Source organism: Rhincodon typus, chromosome 35, assembly GCF_021869965.1.
Source record: "Rhincodon typus isolate 14 chromosome 35, sRhiTyp1.1, whole genome shotgun sequence".
Classification (NCBI taxonomy): Eukaryota; Metazoa; Chordata; class Chondrichthyes; order Orectolobiformes; family Rhincodontidae; genus Rhincodon; species Rhincodon typus.
In genome coordinates, this window is record NC_063366.1 from 3911381 (window position 1) to 3934128 (window position 22748).

At 43.1% G+C, this 22748-nt stretch overlaps 1 protein-coding gene and 1 pseudogene across 1 annotated transcript; one reads left to right on the plus strand and one right to left on the minus strand.

Annotated features, from left to right (window-relative positions):
* Positions 1–545: 545 nt before the first annotated feature.
* On the minus strand, positions 546–14106 carry LOC109917760 (zinc finger protein 271-like). The gene is made up of 2 exons (XM_048616795.1): positions 13179–14106; positions 546–4245 (listed from the first exon to the last, which is right to left on the minus strand). Exon 2 carries the CDS (start codon positions 3816–3818, stop codon positions 2379–2381), a length of 1440 nt encoding a protein of 479 aa, XP_048472752.1. The 5' UTR covers positions 3819–4245; positions 13179–14106; the 3' UTR covers positions 546–2378.
* Positions 14107–16870: 2764 nt separating this feature from the next.
* On the plus strand, positions 16871–21718 carry LOC109917761 (annotated as a pseudogene).
* The last annotated feature ends 1030 nt before the right edge of the window (positions 21719–22748 follow it).

Here is a 22748-nt window from a genome sequence, read left to right on the forward strand (position 1 = left end):
GGGCAATCAGGGGTGGAAATGTCCCTTATGCTGTGTGAGAAGATCCAACTGAGAGAGCTGTTTACTCAGCGCTTTGTGCTGAACTGTTCGACCGGAGCTGTGTGTTGGATATTCAGTGTTTATTATTGGAAGTATTTCCCTTCTGATTTCCAGAGTTTTGTTGATGGCTCATTCCTAAATATGAGGAGGTGAGGTGTAATTATCTGGGAGGTGCAGAGTGTCTGAGGATTCTTACTGATTTCCTGGTGTTGAGATTTGTGTGTGCGTTGGGACCTGATTATTATCCTGTGGACTGAGAATGATCAGGTCTCCTGCGTGTGTTGGGTTCTGGATTATGCCTATCCTTTCAAATCCCTCCAAGACCTCCCATCACTCTGCCTCAGTTACCTTTTCATAAGGAAAACACAGACTTTCCTTTCTATCATGCCTGTCTCGACCACAAGACACCCCCAAGCACTTTAAAGCCAAAGAAGTATTTTTGACATGTAGTCACTGTTGTTATGTAGGAAACGTGGCTCCAACAGGACAGCAAACTCCCACAAAGATTAATGTGATAATGACCAGCTAATTTCTTTACTGATGATGTTGAAAGGTTACGGTCAGACTGGATACCAGAAGTAATTCTCCTGTTCGGTCTCAAAGTAGTGAAAATACACAGGTTTTAGAACGAGTAGAGGTTCCCTGTTTAAACATCTCATTTGAAAGTTGACATTGCTGACGGTTCAGCACATCTCGCGATTGTACTGGAATGTCAGCCTCGGTGCCCAAATCCATGGAGCATGATTCAAACCCATAATTTATCATAACCTCTGTAATTTTCCCCACTAACCTTGTCCCAATCTTTCCCTTTCTTCAGGATACTTCCAAGTATTTGGTTGTATCACCTTTCGTGGCTTGCATCATATTTTGCCCCACATGCACCCAGGAGCTTTTACATTGCTAAAGCCACTACAGAAATACAAGTTATTGTTATACCCAGATAGCACAGTGGCCAGGACCCTGATTCAGGAGTATACGATGGTGGTCATTGAACAAGGGCTGTGCTGGGCTATGAGAGTGTGGTGGAGTACAATCCTACGGCTGCTTATGGCTCACTGCATCTCATGGACACCTGGTTTTGGGATCTATACTTAGTCAACTTCCCTGGTGACAATGAACATGGTGAAGTATTCATTCATCAAATGGGAGGACAGTTGTAATTTTCCTTGAATTTGTTTGAGCTGAAGTCCTGAAACTCCATTGAGTCAATATTGAGGACTTCCTGACCTGAAACAGATATGGTTGAAACGTTGATATGCAAAGACAACATCAAACTCTCTTTCTCAGTCTGTGCACATCATTGTTCAGTGTGTGTTAACTCTCTGGATACAAACACAACGGGTTGCTCCAAGTCCTGTGTCACTGACATCACACTGCAGGGTGGCTCCATTGTTGACATCATAATCCCTCAGCACTGGTGATGTCATCACTAGGTGTTTGATGGGAGTGAAAGCTGCTTCTTGTTCTGTGTCCCAGTCCCACTGAACACCCTGCACCGTGAGACTGTGTGCAGGTTCACACACTCAACAACAAATGTGCAAGAACCTGCCTGGTTGAGTTCTCTGATGTTCTGGCAGGTCCACCAACTGTGTGAAGGCTGATACCAACTGGGTTTCTCTGCTGTGCAAATATGTTAAAGGAGCATAAGAAAAACTGCATGAAAAACTTCGTCACATGCAACACAAAACATTTTTTTCTCCATTGTGCCTCCACTGATGGTTTAGGAGGTTTGGTCAATGGGTGAAAGTCTCATCTTAATTCAAAGATTTATTCCCTTGTATGAATCATTTGATGATAATTAAGAATTTAAGATGCCAAAAAAGCTTCATCATAAACATCAGACGTAAATGGTTTCTTAGCTGTGGAGATCCTTTGATAGATCGGGAGAATCAAAGGCTGAGAGTACAATTTTGCACTCACCTCACACTTGAGTGGTTTCTTGCCTGCGTATGCGTTGATGTGTGTGGAGGTACAATGATAACAAGAATGCTTTTGATGCACAACACATATGAATGGTTTGTCCCTGGTGTGGATGTCTGTGGAGAGGTGATGAACTTGAGAATGATTTGTCACTCCTCAAGTGCTTGACCAGGTTCTTTCTGGTATGACTGTTTTGGTAGTTGCAGAGTTCTGATGATAAGGAGAAAGTTTCTGACACATCTCACAAATGAATGGGTTGTCCCGTGTGAAAGTATTTATGTGCACAGAGGATCCATGACGCAAAGAACGATATTTGGCCCATCCTATGATTGAATAGTTTCTTCTGTATGAATCTGTCGGTCAGTGTAGAGGTTCAATGATCTTGATAAAGGTTTCCCACACACCTCACACCTGAACAGTTACTCCCCTACATGAATCCTCTGATGCAACAGGAGGGTTGAAGACCTCGAGAAGGATTTGTAGCAAACTTTACACGTGAATGGTTTCTCTCCCGTGTGGATGTGTCGGTGTTTGCAGAGGGCCGATGAATCAGAGAATGATTTGTCACACTTCTCACACGTGAATGGTTTCTCCCCTGTGTGAATACGTTGATGTATGCGGAGGCTCGATGAGTATGTGAACGGTTTGTTACATATCTCACAGGTGAATGGTTTCTCTCCTGTATGAATGCGTCGATGTTTCCGAAGGGTTGATGAATCAGAGAATGATTTATCACACACCTTGCATGTGAATGGTTTCTCTCCTGTGTGAATGCGTTGGTGTGTTCGGAGGTTTGATGAATCAGAGAATGATTTCATACACACCTCACATGTGAATGGTTTCTCACGTGTATGAATGCGTTGGTGTTCGAGGAGAGCCCATGACTGCAAGAATGATTTGTTGCAAGTCTTGCAAGTAAAGGGTTTCTCCCCTGTGTGAATTTGTTGGTGTCTATGAAAGGTTGATGAGTACAAGAATGATTTGTCACACATCTTGCACGTGAATAGTTTCTGTCCAGTGTGAATCCTCTGATGGTGCAGGAGGATCGATGACCTTAGGAACGATTTGTCACAGACCTCGCACGTGAATGATTTCTCTCCTGTGTGAATGAGTCCGTGTTTGCGGACAGCCGATGCATCAGAGAATGATTTGAAACACACTTCACATGTGAATGGTTTCTCTCCTGTGTGAATGTAGCGATGTTTGCGACGGGTTGATGAATCAGAGAATGATTTCCCACATACTTCACACATAAATGGTCTTTCTCCTGTATGTATACGTTGGTGCGTTTGGAGGGTTGATGAATATGTGAATGATTTGTCACACATATCACACATGAATAGTTTCTCTCCTGTGTGAATGCGTCGGTGTTTCCGAAGGGTTGAGGAATCAGAGAATGATTTGTCACACACATCACATTTGAATGGTTTCTCTCCTGTGTGGATGCGTTGGTGAACACGGAGGGCTGATGAATCAGAGAATGATTTGATGCACACCTTGCATGTGAAGGGTTTCTCCCCTGTGTGAGTGCGCCCGTGTTCAAGGAGAGCCCATGACTGTAAGAATGATTTGTTGCAGATCTTGCAAATAAAAGGTTTCTCCCCTGTATGAATGTGTTGGTGTCTATGAAGTGTTGATGAGTACAAGAATGATCTGCCACACACCTCACAAGTGAATGGTTTCTCACCTGTGTGGACTGATTTGTGAGCTCGGAGAGTTGATGACCATGAGAATGATTTCTCACATACCTTACATTTAAATGGCTGTTCTCCAGTGTGAATGCGTTGGTGATTCACAAGTGTTGTTGACTTTGTGAAAGCTTGGTCACAGACCGTACATTTGAATGGTTTCTCTTCCATGAAGCTAATTTTGTGTTAACAGCTTTCAGGACAGATGCACCTTGTGCGAATGAGCCTGTGGTGCCTTCTCACACTTCAACGGAGCATGTAGGAATGGGTCAGTACTTCATGAATGATTGAAGCTCCCATAACATTTGGAGACCACACGCTTCTTCCCAGCTTCACACTGACCGATCACCCACAGCCAAACCTTCATAAAGTTTGGTTTTGATGGAAGGCTCCACACCACTGACCAGTTTCAGATCTGATGATCTGTCAAAGCTCCCCTGACCCGATAGATTTCCAGATGATGGTTTCACTGCCCAACCTTCTGTGTTAAACTGTGAAGGGACTAGATGTCTTCCCAAGTTGTGTAGCTGTTCCTTGAGTGGTGGCCGGGATTTGTCTGCAGTGACTATCTTCTCTGAATTCTCTGGGTGCAATTCTTCTGTAAAACAGGAAAAGGAAACATGATTACCTCCAACTCCCTCTTCTCCTTTGCTGAAGGGGCTGACACCTGGGGCTTTTTTCACAGTATGTGGGTGTCATTGCCCAGTCCAGCACTTGTTGTCGATGTTTCATTGGCCCTTCAAAAGGTGACCTCCCTTCAAGAATCATTGTACTCCATAGGATGGACAGGGTGTAGATCAATCCACACAGACTTCAGAAAGCAAGTTTGCGAAGTTTTATGCCAGGTACAGAGAAGAACTACCAAGACACTTTTAAGTCAGGACTGTGTGTGAGTTCAAGGGGGTTTACAGGGAGTGACATTCTGCATGTATACTGCTCTTGCCCTTCTAAGTGGTTGAACTGCACTAGTTCCATAAGAGTGAAGATGATTCAAACAAGTTAATAGTCCACAGGATATTGACCAGCTTCCAACACAGAGAACTGAACAATAGGAAATAAGTAAAACTCCATCACCTCCCAGATAGCTACACCTCACCTTGTCATATTCAGGAATAAGCCATCAACAAAACTCAGCCTGTTCATCAGAAGGGAAATGCTTCCAATAAACACACTCAATATCCAACACACAGCTCCAGTCAAACAGTTCAGCACAAAGCACCAAGTAAACAGCTCTCTCAGCTGGATCTTCTCACACAGCATAAGGGACATTTCCACCCCTGATTACCCACAGGATAGTCAGACTGCCTGAAGATTGGTGTGGATATTATGGGATACAATTTGTATAAAAGCTGCTCCTTCACTCACCATCTCCTCACTTGTTTTCAGTCCCTATAGGAAGTGAACCAGCTCTGGAAGAGGAAGAGGAGAGAATGGGCAGAGTGGGTGGGCTCTCTGATTGACGTCTCTCACACTCAATCCCAATATTTCTGCAGCAACATGAGTTTCCTGAAGCTTGGGAAACTGACCGGTGAAATGGAGGTGACTTTGAGCAGCAGATCAGGTGGAGATTTAAACTTGTCAGTGTCCCATCTGAATAAAACCTCACTTATTGCAGCTGCTGTCTCAGTTCTCCTGGTAAATGTTTGACAGAGATTTCTAGTGTGGGAATGGCATTCTTCATCCTCAGAGGCTTTCAAACTAACAACATCAGTGGGAGATGTGTAGCAGTGGACGTGTCTGATAGCAGATCAGAAGGAAGACCCATAACATCCAAGGCAGTGATCATGTGGAGTGCTAGGATCACTATGTGTACAAAGAGTGAGTACTGGAAGGAGTAACATGGGAGAAATGGGCACAGAAAGGAGGGTTAAAGGAGGGGGTGGGGGGGGAACGCTCTTGGGGTGTATGTGCTCAGGGCACATCTGTACCTGGTGGCAGACTGTCACTCGGTGACTGACTATGGGAATGACCCCCCAATCCAAAGCTGACTTCTCCATCCTTTTGACCTTGCCTGGTGACACACTCTGCAAGACATTTCACTCTGCCTCTCACCTCCCACCTGACACATGACCCTTTCCACAATTTGGAGGTGACATGACATTGAAGGTCTTTGGAGACAAAAATGGTGTTGAAGATATCATCATTTGCATGAACTGAGGGGTCAGGTTTTGGTATTTTGAGGAGAGTGGTAAAAACAGCCAATTCAAAGGAGTGAGGGACAACATTTAAAGAAAGAGAACCAGGAACAATATTGGCTAACACTCACTAATCTGTGTCACTTTTGGATCAGGATCAAGACTCACCCACCTCAGTCACTCAGACATTCCCGAAATACTGACCTCAATGTCATCAGATGGTGCATATGGACGAAGAACCAGGACAAATAGGGGACAGAGTCTTCCAAACACAGCACATTGTGGTGGGAGCATGCTGCGCTGCTCAGTGTCTCTGAAAAATACCAGAATGGTTGATGGCTGTTCTGAAATATGGCCGTATTGGAGCCAGTGGGATTTAGGTTTTTATCTGACGTTGGAATTCTCTATCATTACCTACCCTGTAGGTTTTTCCTTACTCCTAGAGTCTACTCACATTTTAAGGAATAAAGTAGCAGAGGCAGCTGTTGGGATTCTTTCAGTTTTATTTCCCTGAACAAAAGTTAATTACAAGGGAGCAGAGATTGAAAGTTACTGATGGAAGGTTTAGAGAGAAGTTAGAACGAGTGGAGAACTTGCGATTCGTGAAATCAGTTTTTGACAATGCTTCATTTCATCGGCTGTAAAATGCATTTTTATATACCGAGGATGTAAAAGTTGATATATTAATGCAAGCGTTCCTTTCTTAAGGATATGGGAGATATGAGAAGTGTAAACTGTGGACCCCTGCAGAAAAATACATCCCAGCTCACAGTGACATTGAGCAATATATTATGCACAGGACTCTTACTCTAGGTCTTGGGGAGTTTTGCCGAACAGGGAGACCTTGGAGTGCAGCTTCATAGTTCCTTGAAAGTGGAGTCCCAGGTGAAGAAGGCGTTTGGTACACTTGCCTTCATTGGTCAATTCACTGAGTATAAGAGCTGGGAGGTCATGTCGTGGCTGTACAGAACATTGGTTAGGCCACCTTTGGAATACTGCATTGAATTCTTGTCTCCCTGCTGTAGGAAAGATGTTTTGAAACTTGAAAGGGTTCAGAAAAGATGTTGCCAGGATTGGAGGGTTTGAGCTACAGAGACAGCCTGAATAGGCTGGGGCTATTTTCTTTGCTGTGTGAGAGGCTGAGGGGTGACCTCATAGAAGTTTATAAAATCATGAGGGGCATGGATAGAGTGAATAGTCAAAGTCTCTTCCCCAGGGTAGGAGAGTCCAAAACTAGAGGGCATAGGTTTAAGGTGAGACAGGAAAGAATTAAAAGGGGCCTAAGGGGAACTTTTTCATGCAGAGGGTGGTGCGTGCATGCAATGAACTGCCAGAGCAAATGGTGGAGGGTGGTACAATTACAACACTTAAAAGGCATCTGGATGGGTATTATGAACAGGAAGGGTTTAGAAGGATATGGGCCAAATGCTGGCAAATGTTTCACTCAGGATAGGAATAGGACCCACAATGCTAAGAAATTGCTTTGCGCAAATTAAACTAAACAGTGAACTTATTGTGAATTATAAATTATTACAGAAGATTGATAAAACAGACAAACAGCACCAGAATATTCAGCTTACACTATACTTTAAATCAACCAAAATAACAAAACCTTTTGAAAGTGACTCCAGATCTTTCCTAGAACATGAAATGAGTCGTGGAAGAGTATAGGTGAACATATCACACCATTATCACATCGAGTTAAAATGTGCTGAGGGAACTTGAGTCTGTAGAGACCCACTCCCTCACCATACCCAGACAGGAGTATACAAACATTCCCATGGTATTAGTCAAACAGCGTCACCTAAAGAGGTTCTGTCTATAATTCACATCACCAACCAAAGCCGGGTCTGATTCTACCCCAAGCCCACTCCTGAGAGCTGGCTCAGTTTACAAGCACAGTGGCCGTAACATTAAAGTTGGAGTCGGGCTGTTCAGGGCTGCATTTAGGAAGTGTCAGGAAGGCAGGCAGTGTAGGACCCCTGAGCGTATCACACTCTCCAACTAGTATGAAGCTCTCAATCCTGATGAAAGAAAGGGGTGATCTGGGGAATAAATGGCACCAGAGCTGGCTCAGCCATACAAGGAGATAAACTGAAAGCTCGAAAAGCAATAACAGATTCGATAGTTCTGGGAATAGACAAACGTTTCTGTGGCCAGAGACAGGATAGTACATTACCTGTGCAGGTACAAGTGTCAGGAGAGGTACACTTGGAGGACACTGATCACTGTATCAGAAAGTTTGGGTGTGGTGCTTGAGAAAGACAAGGGTCAAATCAGAATAAGAATGATTAACTGGGGGAGAACTACAATGTAATAAGAATGCATCTCACCAGATGAATTGGAATCAAAAATTGTCAGGCAAAATGGCAAATGAACAATAGGTTGCCTTTGGGGAAGAGATTATTTGGCTGGACTGGGGATTGTGGAGGCACTGGTCCAAAATTTTCAGTTTTCCTTAGAATCAGGATTTTAGATTTTAGATTTAGGTTTTATTGTCACACGCACTCAAGTAAGGGTGCAAAAGTACAGTGAAAAGTACACAACGAAAAGTACAATGTCACCTCACATGGCACCGTTTTAGGTATACTATGTTATTGCAGATGTAGAAAAATAAAGAAATAAGTTTAAAAAGTTCAGCATTACAGTCTTCTTAGTATACAAGTGGAAAATTATAAAAAAAGTTAAAACGTCAAACATTACAGTCCTTTCTTAAGCCTGCAGATGCTCCAAACTGGGCTTTCCCAAGAGGGCTCACTCTCTATTACATTGGACATGCTTTCACCCATGCTGGGCTGAGATTTGCCTGTGCTTGCCAGCCACCTCGGCCAGTGCTGACCTTCGTCAGGTCCACTTGGCTTTGCCACTGCTCGCGAGGCTTTGGCCCTGACCACCACTCCACCATCCTTCACCACCAGCTGCTGCTGGCACCATCTGGGCTCATGTTGGGCTCCAGCCACCACCATGCTCCATTGTAAAGGGAGCCATAAGCAAGGAGGGTCATCTCTACAGCCCCATGTTGTTGGCAAGGACCTTAATAGCTTGCCCTCTAATTTGCTAATTCTTACTTAATTCTCTTGAGACTTCTTGCTCCCTAAGCTGCTTCAGCAATGCCCAGCTCTCCTAGTTGTGCTGTGAGGTTTCAGAGCTGCCAGACCCAGCACTAGGCCGATAGCAATGAAAACCTGCCCACTGTTCTTAATGAAACAGCAAGAGTGGAGGTAGCCAATTAGGAGGCTATCCCTCGGATAATTGCTAAGCCAGTCATGTTACCCCTAGTTTTGGGTTCCCAAATCTCCCAGTAAATTCCTGTCCAGGATGTTAACTACTTCAGCTTCAGAAAACCCAGTTGAAGTCTTGCTACAGAGACTTAGCACACAATTTAGGCTAATGCTTCACTGCTGTGCTGAGTGAATGTTCCATTATCAGAGGCACCATCTTCAAGAGGACTTTAAATTAAAGCCTACGTGTCCTCTCAAGTAGATATAAAAGATCACTTGGCATTTTCAAAAATAAAAATAGGGAGTCTTCCTGGTGTCTTGACTACTATTTATCCTTCAATGGACATGTTAAAACAGATTATCCAGTTGTTATCCCATTGGGATGTTGCTGTGTGAAATTTGGCAATTATTCCATTTTAAAATTACTGCATTTAATTGTTGCAATTTCTGTTATGAAAGCTCTATACAAATAAATTCTTTCCTTTCCTTCTTTCCACACTACATTCTGCATCATCACTGAAAAGTTGGCCGTACTGGTGATAAATCATTGTGAGCGTTCTTAGCAAAACCAGATGTACAGTATACATCACCTTGCTGTTTACAATTTGTGTAAATGAGATGTGAACGGACGGAAGATATGGTTGCAAATTTGAATTAGAGTAGGGATCTGGTATATGGAGTATTAACATGGGAAAAATGTGAAATGGTCAATTTTGGCCAAGAAGAATAAAAAGGCAAATTATCTAAACAGTGACAGCTTGCAGAACTCTGAAATGTAGTGGGATCTGGCTGTTTTAGTGCATGAATTGTAAAAGGTTCAAATGTAGGTACAGCAAACAATGAGGAAAGCTAATGTAAATTTATCATTTGCATCATTTATTGTTAAGGTGATAAATGTAAGGTGATGCATTTTGGAAGAAGGAACAAGACAAGAGAGTACTAAATGAATGGCAGGACAGATCAATAGGGTAGTTAAGAAGGCACATGGGGGACACTTGCTTTTATCATTCATGTTATAGATTATAGGAGCAGAGAGGTTATGTCAGACCTGTACAGAACTTTGGTTGGGCCACAGCTTGAGTACTGTTGTGCAGATAATACAGTGGAACAGGACAGCGTTCAGATACGGTGAGTTGGGGTTGCTTAAGGGAGATCTCTAGTGTTCAGGTGGCATTGCATTGCTTTGAGAGTGCATCTTAAGAGTGGCAGGAACAGTAGCTTGAAGAATTCTGAATGTCTTAGATATGTCATATCACCAAATTTCAGAAGTTCACCAAACCTCCAGCAGCACCCTCCAAACCCAAACCTGAAAAGTGAGAACTCATGGAAGCAAAGGAAAGTAGCTTCACGGATGCAACATGGTCCAGGTGACAGGAAACAATGAGGAGTGATTAATGGATATTTCTCAAGCTGGAGAAAGGTTTATATCAGAGTTCTCCAGGGTTGTTGTGAACTCTTCCTGAGATATAATTTTTACACTAAATACTTTACACTTAATATAATATTTAGACTAAACTCAGATATTCTGAACTGTGAAGAGGATGCTGTAAAATTTCAAAAGGGGCTGTGATCAGAATTTCACTTCAATAGAAGTGTGAAGTGATTTATTTTGGTACAAAGAACACAGGAAAACAAACTAACATAAAGGTGCAATACTAAAAAAGGTATGGAGCAGTGGGACCTTGGTGGAACTGTGCAAAATCAGTGAAGGTGGCAGGAGAGTTTGACAGAGTGGTTAATAAAGCAAATGGCATCCCACTGTTCATTAACAGGGGCACAAATCACAAAAGCAAGATAGCAAAACTAAACCCAAACTAAACATGGACTTAGCTTGAGCTGGAGCATTGCATCTAGTTCTGGGCTCTACAGATTCAATAAGTTGAAGATATTAGTGATGGTGGAATGAAGATTCATGGGAATGGCTCTAGGAATGAGGGACTTGATTGCAGGAAAGGACTGTTCACACTGGAAGAGAGGACCATTCTCATTGGAGAAGGGAAGGTTAGGCATATATTTGACAGGCGTTTTCAAAATCATGCGGGTTCTGGACAGTGCAAACAGGAAGAAACTCGTCTCACTTGTGAAATGATCAAGAACAATGGGATACAAGTTGAAGTTGATTGGCAAATGTGATAGTGGAGACACAAATAAAAAGATTTCATACAGTGAGTGGTTAGGGTCTGGACTGTTCTGTCTGAAAGTGTGGGGGAGGCAGGTTAAATGGAGGTATTCAAGAAAGAGTTGCATTATCTACAAACCATAGAATTATAGAAACCCTACAGTGTGGAAACAGGCCCTTCAGCCCAACAAGTCCACACCGACCCTCAGAACATCCCATCTAGACCCATCCCCCCATAACACACCTAATCTACACATCCCTGAACATTACAGCTAATTTAGCCCGGCCAATCCACCTAACCTGCACATCTTTGGACTATGGGAGGAAACCAGAGCACCCGAACAAAACCCACGCAGACACGGAGAGAATGTGCAAACTCCACACAGACAGTCGCCCGAGAATGGAATTGAACCCACGTCCCTGGCACTGTGAGGCAGCAGTACTGGGGAGAAAGCAGAGAAGGGGTAAGAGGGGTGAAGATCGAGTCTCTCACACCCTGCGTGATTCCTCTAAAGTCTCAGGATGTTCAAAGGCATCATTAAAGCTTGAACACAATCTCACACCTGAAGGGTTCCTCTTCCATGTGCCCTCCCTGCCCATGGTAATAGTGCTTGGAATAGATGTTCCTTGGATGTGAAAAGGCATTTAGAATTCCCTCCCAAACTCTCTCTGCATCTTTATCTCTGTCTACCTAAGCACCTTTGTCAGACCGACCTCTAACCATATTTTTGTTCAACCCCTCCCAGTATCTCCTCTCTGTCTCACTGTTAATTTTTATTCAATTAAGTCTCAATGAAACACTTTGGGATGTTTCACTATGTGGAGGTACACTAAATGCAGGCTGTTGTCCTCTCACTTCCCCCCCCAAATCCTCAAGGTACTGACCTGGAGGACAGACTGTGGACACTGATTGGCCTCTAGTGCTCTGTTTGAATGGTCATTCAGCATGTGGACAGCCAGACAGTGAATGTTGTGAGACAATGAAGACTGTCAGCTGAGACACATTCAGCCCTTCTGCCTGACTTCCCTGCTGGGCTCACTGAGAACAGGATTCCTGGCTGATACTCCCTTTTCGTAGACCAGAGACACTGAGGCAAATTGAAATACCTCTATTACTACCCCAGGAACAGGTCCCCACAGGTGCCTGTGCTGGTCGATCAGAAGCTGAAGGCTTTCTAACCACTGAGTATCCGAGTGTCTTCTTGGTCAGAGAGTCAGTGAATGGCTTGTATCTGATGCTGCACTCATAGGATGCTGAGTTTATACAGGAGCTTCTATACAAATTGATGACTTTTTTTGGTGGTGTTTGGTCATCAGGTTAAAGGTTACACATTCTTGAAATGTTTGGACTAATGGTGGGAGAGGTTTGAGACAGATCCTGCTGAGACAGGCAGTGCTTTCGAATGATAGCTTCTCTGTGTGAGCACTGGAGGAGAAATAACACCGTCAGTTCTCAATGCAACAGAAGCAGGTGACACTCCAGGTCCATATGGAGACGTTGGTGTATGATGAGCGAGGAGTAGGTGAAACAATCCTGACACGTTATACTAGAAGCATTGTCTACTGTGTGAGTTCACTGATGTTCCAGTAAGTCCAACAATTGTGTGAAGTCTTTGTTACACAACTCACACTGACAAGGTTTCTCCCTTGCATGAATGCATTGATGGACCAGGAGATACACTGATTGTGTAAAAGCCCTGTCACGCACTTTAGATGAGTTTATAATGATTAGTAGTTTAGGAAATTGGGTGGAGGGTGAAAGTCTTGTCACAAATATCATGCTGGAAGTTTTTTTTTGCTCTGCTGCAAACTTCTGGTGTTGCAGGAAAGTCAAAGACTTTACACTCGGTCACTCCCCTATGGAAATTCTCTAAGGAAACAGGAGCTTCAATGAGTTTGTGAAGACAATGTCACAGATTTCACATGTCAACAGTTTTGCCCCACAAGGAATATGTTGGTGATGCATCAGGACCAATGATTACAAAGCCCTCATTAAACATGTTGTATTATGTGGACATATCAGTATCACTGACAGTGTGAAAACACAGCTGCGTACCTCACATTCAATGGTTTCTCTCCAGTACGAGGCATCTGGTATATCACGAATGAAGTCTTTGTCACACACCTCAGTAAAGAACTTTTCCTCAGGATGTGTCCATTTGATGAGTGTCACTGACTGTGTGAAGGCTCAGTCACACACCTCACTTGGCTTTGCCCCAAGTGAACGCGACGGCGATCCAACATTGATCCTTACACACGTCATATTTGAATGCTTTTGACTCCCCCGTGACAGTGTGCTGGTGTTTCACCAGGCCTGACATTTGTGTTGAGCTCTAATTACACACTTAACATTTGAAAGTCTTCTCCCCTATGTGAAGGCATTAGTGATCGAGGTTCGACGACCGTGAGAATAATTTGTCACACAGTTGGTAGATGAGTGGTTTCTCCTTTGTGTGAACGCGTTAGTGTGTAAGGAAATGAGTTGAGTCTGAGAATGATTTGTTACATTGCCCATGGCATGTGCCCTGAGACGTTGGTGATGGATGGAGGTCTGGAGGAGCAAGAAGTGAACTGGACTCACCAGGAACCTACACGGATGTTCATGTTGGGAATTGTCTCTCTCTGGTTTCTATCGGGGGGATAGAAGGAATGGGAAACTGCATATTAATGAGGAAAGGTGATAAAATAATGAGGATGTTGATGTACATAAATAGCTCTCTCACCACTCCCTAGTGAGAATCCCGTCTCATGGTTCAACATTCAGTTGGAAAACGGCACCTTGTGAAAAGCTTTTCACTGGCTCCTCACGCACTTCTCCCAGCTTTCTCACCATTCCCCACCTTGTTCATTGGCTCAGAAGATTCCGCCTAGTATTTCTGCCTAGACTGTTAAACAGCAGTTACTGATGAACACAGAAAACACATGAGAAACGGCAGAACAGTGAAAATGGATAAATCTGACAGAAAAGATGATGAGAGAACTAAATTAAATGAAACTTTTAAAATCTCTGTTATAGGAAGGATATTATTAAGCTAGAGAGAATTCAGAAAAGATTTACCAGGATGTTGCTGGCATTGGAGGGTTTGAGCTATATGGATGGGCTGGGACTTTTTCAGTGGGGCTTAGGAGGTTGAGGAGTCACCTTGTAGAGGTTTATAAGGTCACCTATAGAAAAGGTGAATGGCAGGTGCTTTTCCTGAGAGTTGGGGATTTTAAGACTAGGGGGCATATTTTTAAGGTGAGAGGAGAAAGATTTAAAAAAAGACATTAGGGACAATTTTTTTTAAACACAAAGAGTGGTTCGTATATGGAACGAACTTCCAGAAGAAGTGGTGGATGCAGGTACAGTTACAATGTTTAAGACATTCGGATGAGTGCATGAATAAGAAATGTTTGGAAGGATATGGGCCAAACACAGGCAGATGGGACTATTTTAGTTTGAGATAATGGTCAGCATGGTCTGGTTGGATCAAAGGGTACATTTCTGTGCTGTATAACTCTGTGACCTGACACCTGAAGGGTTTCTCCCCTGTGTGAATACTCTGGTGTTCCAGGAGCTTTGTAGATTTTGTGAATACTTTATCACAAACTATACACTTGAAGAGTTTCCCTCTGTATGGATTATTTGATGGGCCCAGACGCTTGATAACTGTGTGAATAACTTCTCACACTCCTCACATGTAAATGATTTCCCCCATGTATAAATACATTGGTGAACATGTAGGGCTGCTGACTGCAAGAACAATTTCTTAAACTCATCACAGATAAATAATTTCTACCCTGTGTGAGCATGCTGACGCAAAAGGAAGAATAAAGAACACCAGAATGATCTGTTGCACAGTTCACACTTGACAGGTTTCTCTTCTATGCAGGTGTCCGTATATTGACAGTGGTTCACTGTGATAGATATAGGACAGATGTCAGAGGTAGGTTCTTTACTCAGAGAGTAGTAAGGGCGTGGAATGCCCTGCCTGCAAAAATAGTAGACTCGCCAACTTTAAGGGCATTTAAATGGTCATTGGATAAACATATGGATGATAATGGAATAGTTTAGGTTAGATGGGCTTCAGATTGGTTTCACAGGTCGGCGCAACATTGAGGGCCGAAGGGCCTGTACTGCGCTGTAATGTTCTATGTTCACAGTTAGACATGTGTTAGGGAATCTGATCAGCCTGTAGAGCCCTCCTTACACACTTCACACTTGGATAGTCTCTCAATTGTAGGAATGAGTCACTGGTTCATGAGGCTGAAAGAATGATTGAGATTCTCACCAAATTCGGATCAATACACACCTTTTCCCAGCCTCACCCTGATCATCCAGTCAAATTCTCAGAAAGGCTGGTTCTGATAGAAGGCTCCAGACCACTGACCAGTTTCAGATCTGATATGTCAAAGCTCCCATGACACGATCAATTTCCAGATGATGGTTTCACTGCCCAACCTTCTCTGTGTTGAGCAATGCTGTGAAGGGACTGTATGTCTTCCCACAGTTGTGCAGTTGTTCCTTCGGTGATGGTCAGGATCTATCTGCAGTATCTGTCCTCTGTGTTTTCTGGTTTAGAACAGGAAACATGATTATCTCCAACTCTCTCTTCTCTTTTGTTGAAGGGGCTGACTCCTCAGAGGCTGTTCCACAGTGAGTGCCTGTCTGCTATTCCTCTGTGTGGGTTGGAACCAGATGACTTTCAGATACTCTGATTCCAGCAGGGACATAGGATAGTGATGAACAGCAGACATGTTTACTTTCCTCTGTCCACTGTCCCATCTTCCCTAATGAACTGAAAGACAGTCAGAGTACAAAGTGGGCACTGTAAGTTTGTTTCACCGAATCTTATCAATTTGGAAACATCCGAGATGCCTCTGTCACTGTCCTTGGGAATATTTAACCTCAATGACAGGTGGGGTACTCCTCAATATTGACTCCATGGAGTCTCATGGCTTCAGGTCAAACAAGTTCAAGAAAAACTACCATACATCCCCCAAATAACCCTTCACCATGTTAATCATCACTAGGGGAGCAAACGAAGGACAGGTCCCAAAACTTTGTGTCCATGAGGTGCAGTGAGCACTTAATTCTACTCATGAATTTGTATGTTAGTAACAAAACGCTTTGGAATCCTAGCGTGCCATTGGATTAGTTCCTATAAAAACTCTGATTGTGCATTTTGCAGCATGAAAGGTGTAACTTTAGGTGTTTATGTTTGTTACAATCTCAGGTGGCTGCTTTGGGAGTTTGCTGGGTAGACAGTGGCTGCTTCATTTCCTATATCACTAAGGTCCATACTTCAAAAGGCTGTAAAATGCCTTAGGACATCTGCTTGTGGAAGGTTCTGTATGAATGTAAATCTTTTTCCTTTCTGTGGGCTTACAGAGATAGCATGGTGGGAGATTTTGGAAGGAATTGAAAAGACAAGAAACAGGGAGAAATGACCATTCTCAATCCACAGGATAATAACCAGCTCCCAACACACCAAACTGAGCAATAGGAATTCAGTAATAATCCTCAGACACTCCGCACCTCCCAGATAATTATACATCACCCTTCACATTTAAGAATGAACCATCAACAACATAAGGTGCATTTCCACCCCTGATTGCCCACAGGATAGTCAGACTGCCTGAAGATTGGTGTGGATATTATGGGATACAATTTGTATAAAAGCTGCTCCTTCACTCACCATCTCCTCACTGGCTTTTCAGTCCCTATAGGAAGTGAACTAGCTCTGGAAGAGGAAGAGGAAGAGGAAGAGGAAGAGGAAGAGGAGAGAATTGGGAGAGTGGGTGGGCTCTCTGATTGACATCTCTCACAGCCAATCCAAATATTTCCGGACCAACGTGAATTTCCGGAAGCTTGCAAAACGGACAGGTGAAGCGGAGTTGACTCTGAGCAGCAGATCAGGTGAGGATTCAAACTTGTCTTTGAAGTTTTATTCAGATGGGACACTTATTGCAGCTGCTGCCTCAGTTCCCCTGGTAAATGTTTGACAGGTTTCTGTGTGGGAATAGTATTCTTTATCCTTGGAGGCTTTCAAACTGACAACATCAGTGTGGGATGTGTATCTTTGGATAAGTTTTAAGAACATCAGAAGAGGAAGACCCACAGCTTCCAAGGCTGTGATGGAATGCAGTGATGGGTTCAGCAGACGCACAGGAGGCAGGGACATAGGAGACAGGAACACAAGAAGGAAAGACAGATGTCAGAGGGGTACAGGTCGCTGTGACGCAAGGGAAAAGGTGCAGGAACTCCAGGACTTGCAAAAGACTCTATGACTCAGAGCATGAGATGAATCTCATTGTACGAGTAGGGCCCTATGAGTTATTAACTGACAGCTCAGCCTGCCTGTAGGTTACCTGCTGTGGAGGTTCAGCTGCCTTTAGCTCCCTTTTCTGAGCGGCAACATTCACATAGCCTTATTTCTCTGCAGGGATGCCTCCGTTAATTCACATCTCTCTCAGGATGTCCCTGTCCTTTCACCTCTCCCAAAACGTTCTGAACCATTCACGTCTCATGGTTCCTGTCCTAGGCTGTCCCAGCGTAGACCTGTTATGAGAATGATATTGAGAGTGATTATGGTCATTCTCCCTCTCTCTCTCTTTGGGGAATGTTGTGATCCACCCCCAGGTGTAGTCAATAGTTATAAAGTCATACAGCACAGAAACAGACCCTACAGTTCAATTCATCCACTCTGACTAGACATCCCAAGCTAACATAGTCCCAATAGCCAGCATTTGATCCAAATCCCTCCAAACCCTTGCTTTTCATACATCCATCTAAATGCTTCTTAAATGTTGTAATTGTACCAGCCTCCAACAGTTCCTCTGGCAGCTCGTTCCATAAATGCACCATCCTCCACGTGAAAAAGTTACCCCTCAGGTCCCTTTTAAATCTTTCCCCTCTCATCTTAAACCTATGTCATCTAGTTTTGGATTCTCCCACCTCAGGAAAAAGATCTTGGCTATTCACCCGATTGATACCCATCATGATTTTATAAAGCTCCATAAGGTCACCCCCCAGCCTCCAACACTCCAGGAAAGAGTGGGTGGGGCAAGGATGCCCAGGCCTCAGGGCGTACCTCCTACTGCTGGGAACTGAGGGGTCTTGAGGAAAAGACAATGACTGTGATAGGAGGCGAGATAAAGGTGCTCCAGGGGGTGAGAGGAAGGAGGTTACTTTGGAAGCTGGAGATCGTAAGGGAGAGAGAACAGTATTAAAGCTGTCAAAAAACTAATTCTCAACTCAAAAGGAAGGCTGAAAATCTTGAAATGACTGAGGTAATGAACTCCTCAAAATGAACATGGAATCTCTAGCTTAACTGTACACAGTTCAAGAACTACTGTGTGGGGAAAATGAAGAGCATGTTCATATAATAAACAGTGTGTGAATTATTAATTTTAAATCTGATTGAGAAGGGAGATGCAGAAAATAGGATTGTAACTACTGGTTACAATTTTCCAGCTTTGTGGATATGCAGTGGAAATGCATGAGCTTTGACCTCAATAGCCTGTTGAAGGTGTGTTTAGGGTGATAGCTGTCTATCATTTATTTTGGAAAAAATACTCTTGTCGCTAACTTAAGCTGACTTAAATACTGTGGTGTCTGTGAAGTCAATGATTTCCTCATTGTGCTTTAACTGATCACTGAAAATTGAACATATTGATGAATTCTTCTAAGTCCGCTTCAGTGTGAGTCCAAATATCCCGTATATCATCTCAAAAACAGAAGGTATCGTTACTATATGATGAAGTGCATGAAAATGGAAAAGGCACCCCTGAAAACAAAAACAAGCAATCTTTGAAAATTAAAAAGAAGCCCTCAAGAAAATCTCCAGGAACAACCCTTGACAATAAAAGGATATTGTATTGCATTGAATAAATTATTTTGACAAAGAGCTAGGTTCAAAGAAACACAGGTGGTTACAGGATATGAAAGACTAAGTCGTGTAACCATTGTCTGACAAAGCCTTTGTTGAGTGTCTTATACCAAAACCAGAGGTTTGATGGTCTCTATTAATAGAAGCATAGAATACAAAAGCTAAGGGGTTTTGCTGTACTGATACAGAACAGTTCACCCCACTGTAACTATAGTTTCCAATTCTGGGCACCAGAAGTGTGTAAAGGCTTCGTACAGGATTCAGAAGAGATTTACTACAATGGCTCCTGAGCTTCCTTTGTGTGTTTACACCCTTTTGTCTGCGCTGTGTGCTAGTCAATGTACTAAATAGCATATGTATGTCCAACCTAATTAGTTATACTTATTTCTCAATCAGAGCTATACTTGTAACCAGGTATTGTTAGAACAGGAGCAAGTGGCTCCACAAACACCTGTTTTCAACCCAGCTGGAAATTAGCACATTACTGTGAGACACCATGATTAAAGCATCTTCAACCAATAATGGTGAGTAAATGATCAAACCCTTGTGCATTGGTAGCATTTGTATCTGATCCCCCATACAGAAGAATAGCAGACTGGTACTGACTGTGGAACAGTCTGAGGAGTCAGCTTCTTCAGCAAAGGAAGAGAGGGAGTTGGAGGAAATCATGTTTCCTTTTACTGTTTTACAGAAGGATTGCACTGTACTACACCAGAAAACACGAAGGATAGACACCGCAGATAGATCCTGACCATCAGCCAAGGAACACCTGCACAACTGTGGGAAGATATCTGGTTTCTTTGCAATATTGCTCAAAACAGAGAAGACTGGGCAGTGAAACCATCATCTGGAAATCGGTTGGGTCAGTGGAGCTTTGACATATCATCAGATCTGAAACTGCTTAGTGGTGCGGAGCCTTCCATCAGAACCAACCTTTCTGAAGGTTCAGATGTGGGTGATTGGTCAGAGTGAATTTGGGAAGAAGTGTGAGTAGGCTGTAAGTGGGGTGAGAGCTTCAAACATTCATCAAGCTGAAGCACTGACTCGCTCCTACAGGTGAGAGGGTGTTTATGTGCAAAGTGTGTGTGTAAGGCTCGATAGGCTTATAAGATCCCCAATGATACAAGGTTCATCTGTCGTACAACTGTCAACTCAAGAGGTGCTTTATGGAGAAGAAATTGTTCAAGTGTGAGGTATGTGACCGAGCCTTCACAAAATCATCGATGCTTGTGAATCACCAACACCTCCACACAGGAGAGAAGCCCTTCAAGTGTGCAGTTTGTAACAGAGGCTTCGCACAATCATCAGGTTTGATGATTCACCAGCGCATTCACACAGGGGAGAAGCCATTCATGTGTGAATTGTGTGGCAAGTCATTCAGACAATCATCAAATCTCCATGTACATCAACGCATTCACACTGGCGAGAAACCATACAGATGCGAGGTGTGCAATAAATCATTCTCATATTCATCACAACTCCGCATTCACCAACGTATCCACACGGGGGAGAAACCATTCACCTGCGAGGTGTGCAAAAAATCATTCACAAACTCATCATCTCTCCACATACACCAACGCATTCACACGGGTGAGAAGCTATTTGTATGTCATGTATGCAATAAATCCTTCTCAAAGTCATGGTGCCTCCGTGAACACCGACGCATTCACACTGGAGAGAAACCATTCATCTGCCTGATGTGCAATAAATCATTTGCACAGTATCATCCCTCCATGTACACGAACGTATTCACACCGGGGAGAAACTGGTCAAGTGTGAAGTGTGTGACAAAACCTTCACCCAGTTAGGGAATCTCGTAGTCCATCAGATGATCCATACAGGGGAGAAACCCTTCAAGTGTGAGTTTTGTGATAAAGCTTTTATATCATCTTCAAGCCTTCTGAGACACCAGCGGTTTCACACAGGGGAAAAACCCTTCAAGTGTGAAGTTTGTGAGATGGCTTTCACTTTATCTTCTACTCTCCTGACACACCAAAGGATTCACACAAGGGAGAAACCATTTAAGTGTGAGGTGTGCAACAGAGCCTTCACCCAGTCATCAAATCTCCGTGCACATCAACGTATTCACACTGGAGAGAAACTGTTTAAGTGTGAGGTGTGCAACAAATCACTGTCAACTTCAACGACCCTCCGTGCACACCAACACATTCACACAGGAGAGAAACCATTCAAGTGTGAGGAGTGCAACAAATCCTTCTCAAGAACATCCAAACTTCTGCTTCATCAGAGGATCCACACAAAGGAGTAACCTTTCAGGTGTGAGATTTGTGATAAAGCTTTCTTGGTTCTTTGACACTCTGGGGAAACCAGAGGTTTCAGAGAGCAGAGAACATCTTCAGGTCCCATTGTTATGATAGGATTTGCATCTAAACTTCTAATCTGCTGAAGCATCAATAGATCCACATTGTGCCTTAAGCAGAGAAAATGCTGAGTCCATCAATCAGCATGCAGAGTTAAAAGAGATTGGATGATTTGCCTAGAGGAAGAAATTTCCAGTGCAACCCTCAAAGTCAGAGTACTCCTGGGGTTAAAGATGATACAGCTGAGAAAATGAAAAGGAAGCAACACTTTGGAACAGCATGGAACTGCTTGCTATAAGTACTGCACTCTCCATGGAGTTACAGTATGTGGTAGTTAACATTTCTACAGTTTAAAAGATAATTTGCTAATGAATGGAAATGGTATTTCATTGACAGTATTTTTGTTTTGCCATTTGATACAATAAAAGATTCAAAATGTGAAATCTTGGTGAGTCATTCTTTCAGCTATGAAGTAGTAGTTAGAATTTCTCTTTAAATGTTACTGCAGATCATATAACTGGAAAGCATCTAATGTTTCTCAATGTTAATTAACGTGAAAAATTGCCAGGTTTTAATGATAGGATCCTGGTTCTTCCCAATAGATATTAATGATCTAGACCTTGGGATACATGGCACGATTTAAAATACTGGATGATTTGAAACTTGAAGTGAAATGAACTATGAGGAATAAGGTGCAGAACTTAACACGGAGATAGACTGGCTGGTGGCATGGGTGTATAGTGGCAAAAGATGGTTGGCAGTTGAGACAAGAAGTTGGCGATTATCTTTTTGTATTCCAGATGATCCTGTAATGGTAAACAGTTTTAACAGACAGGAACTGGACCCCATCATGCTTTATGTGATCCAGCCAGATCTAGTACTGGATATTAAAATAGTTGTCACCATGATCTTTTAAGTCTGCATTTCCTGGTGTTAATGGAGAGTAAATGAAAACTGCATTCTGGGGAAATGGCCAGCTTGAGAGAGGGGAATGATCTTATTGTGGTTTTGAGGGATCACACATGGAGATGAGGGTGGGGTTGACTAAATCAGTTGCTGCAGAAATGTTGTGGTGAAGAAAGTCAAAGGTCAAGACAGTGGGGATTTTGAGAGTGCAGTTGCCAGTGAATTGAAGAGTAGCTTTTTCCAGGGAGGAATATAGAAGGAGATACAGCTAGAATGTTGAAGGGAACATGGGTACGGAGTATGCTATGTGATTGATATGATGAGAGGAATGATGCCTGGTGAGACAGCAAGGTTAAGGTGGCAGCCAGGAATCTGGGTCAGAGAAATCACTGAACAGTCAAGACATGTAAGGAAATGTCTAGAAAGACAATTGTTCTTCACGTACAATTGAAACATTACAATGTACATACTGACACACAAAAAGCAAACTCCAATCCTGTCTTTTCATTCCTGCAATTGATCCAATCA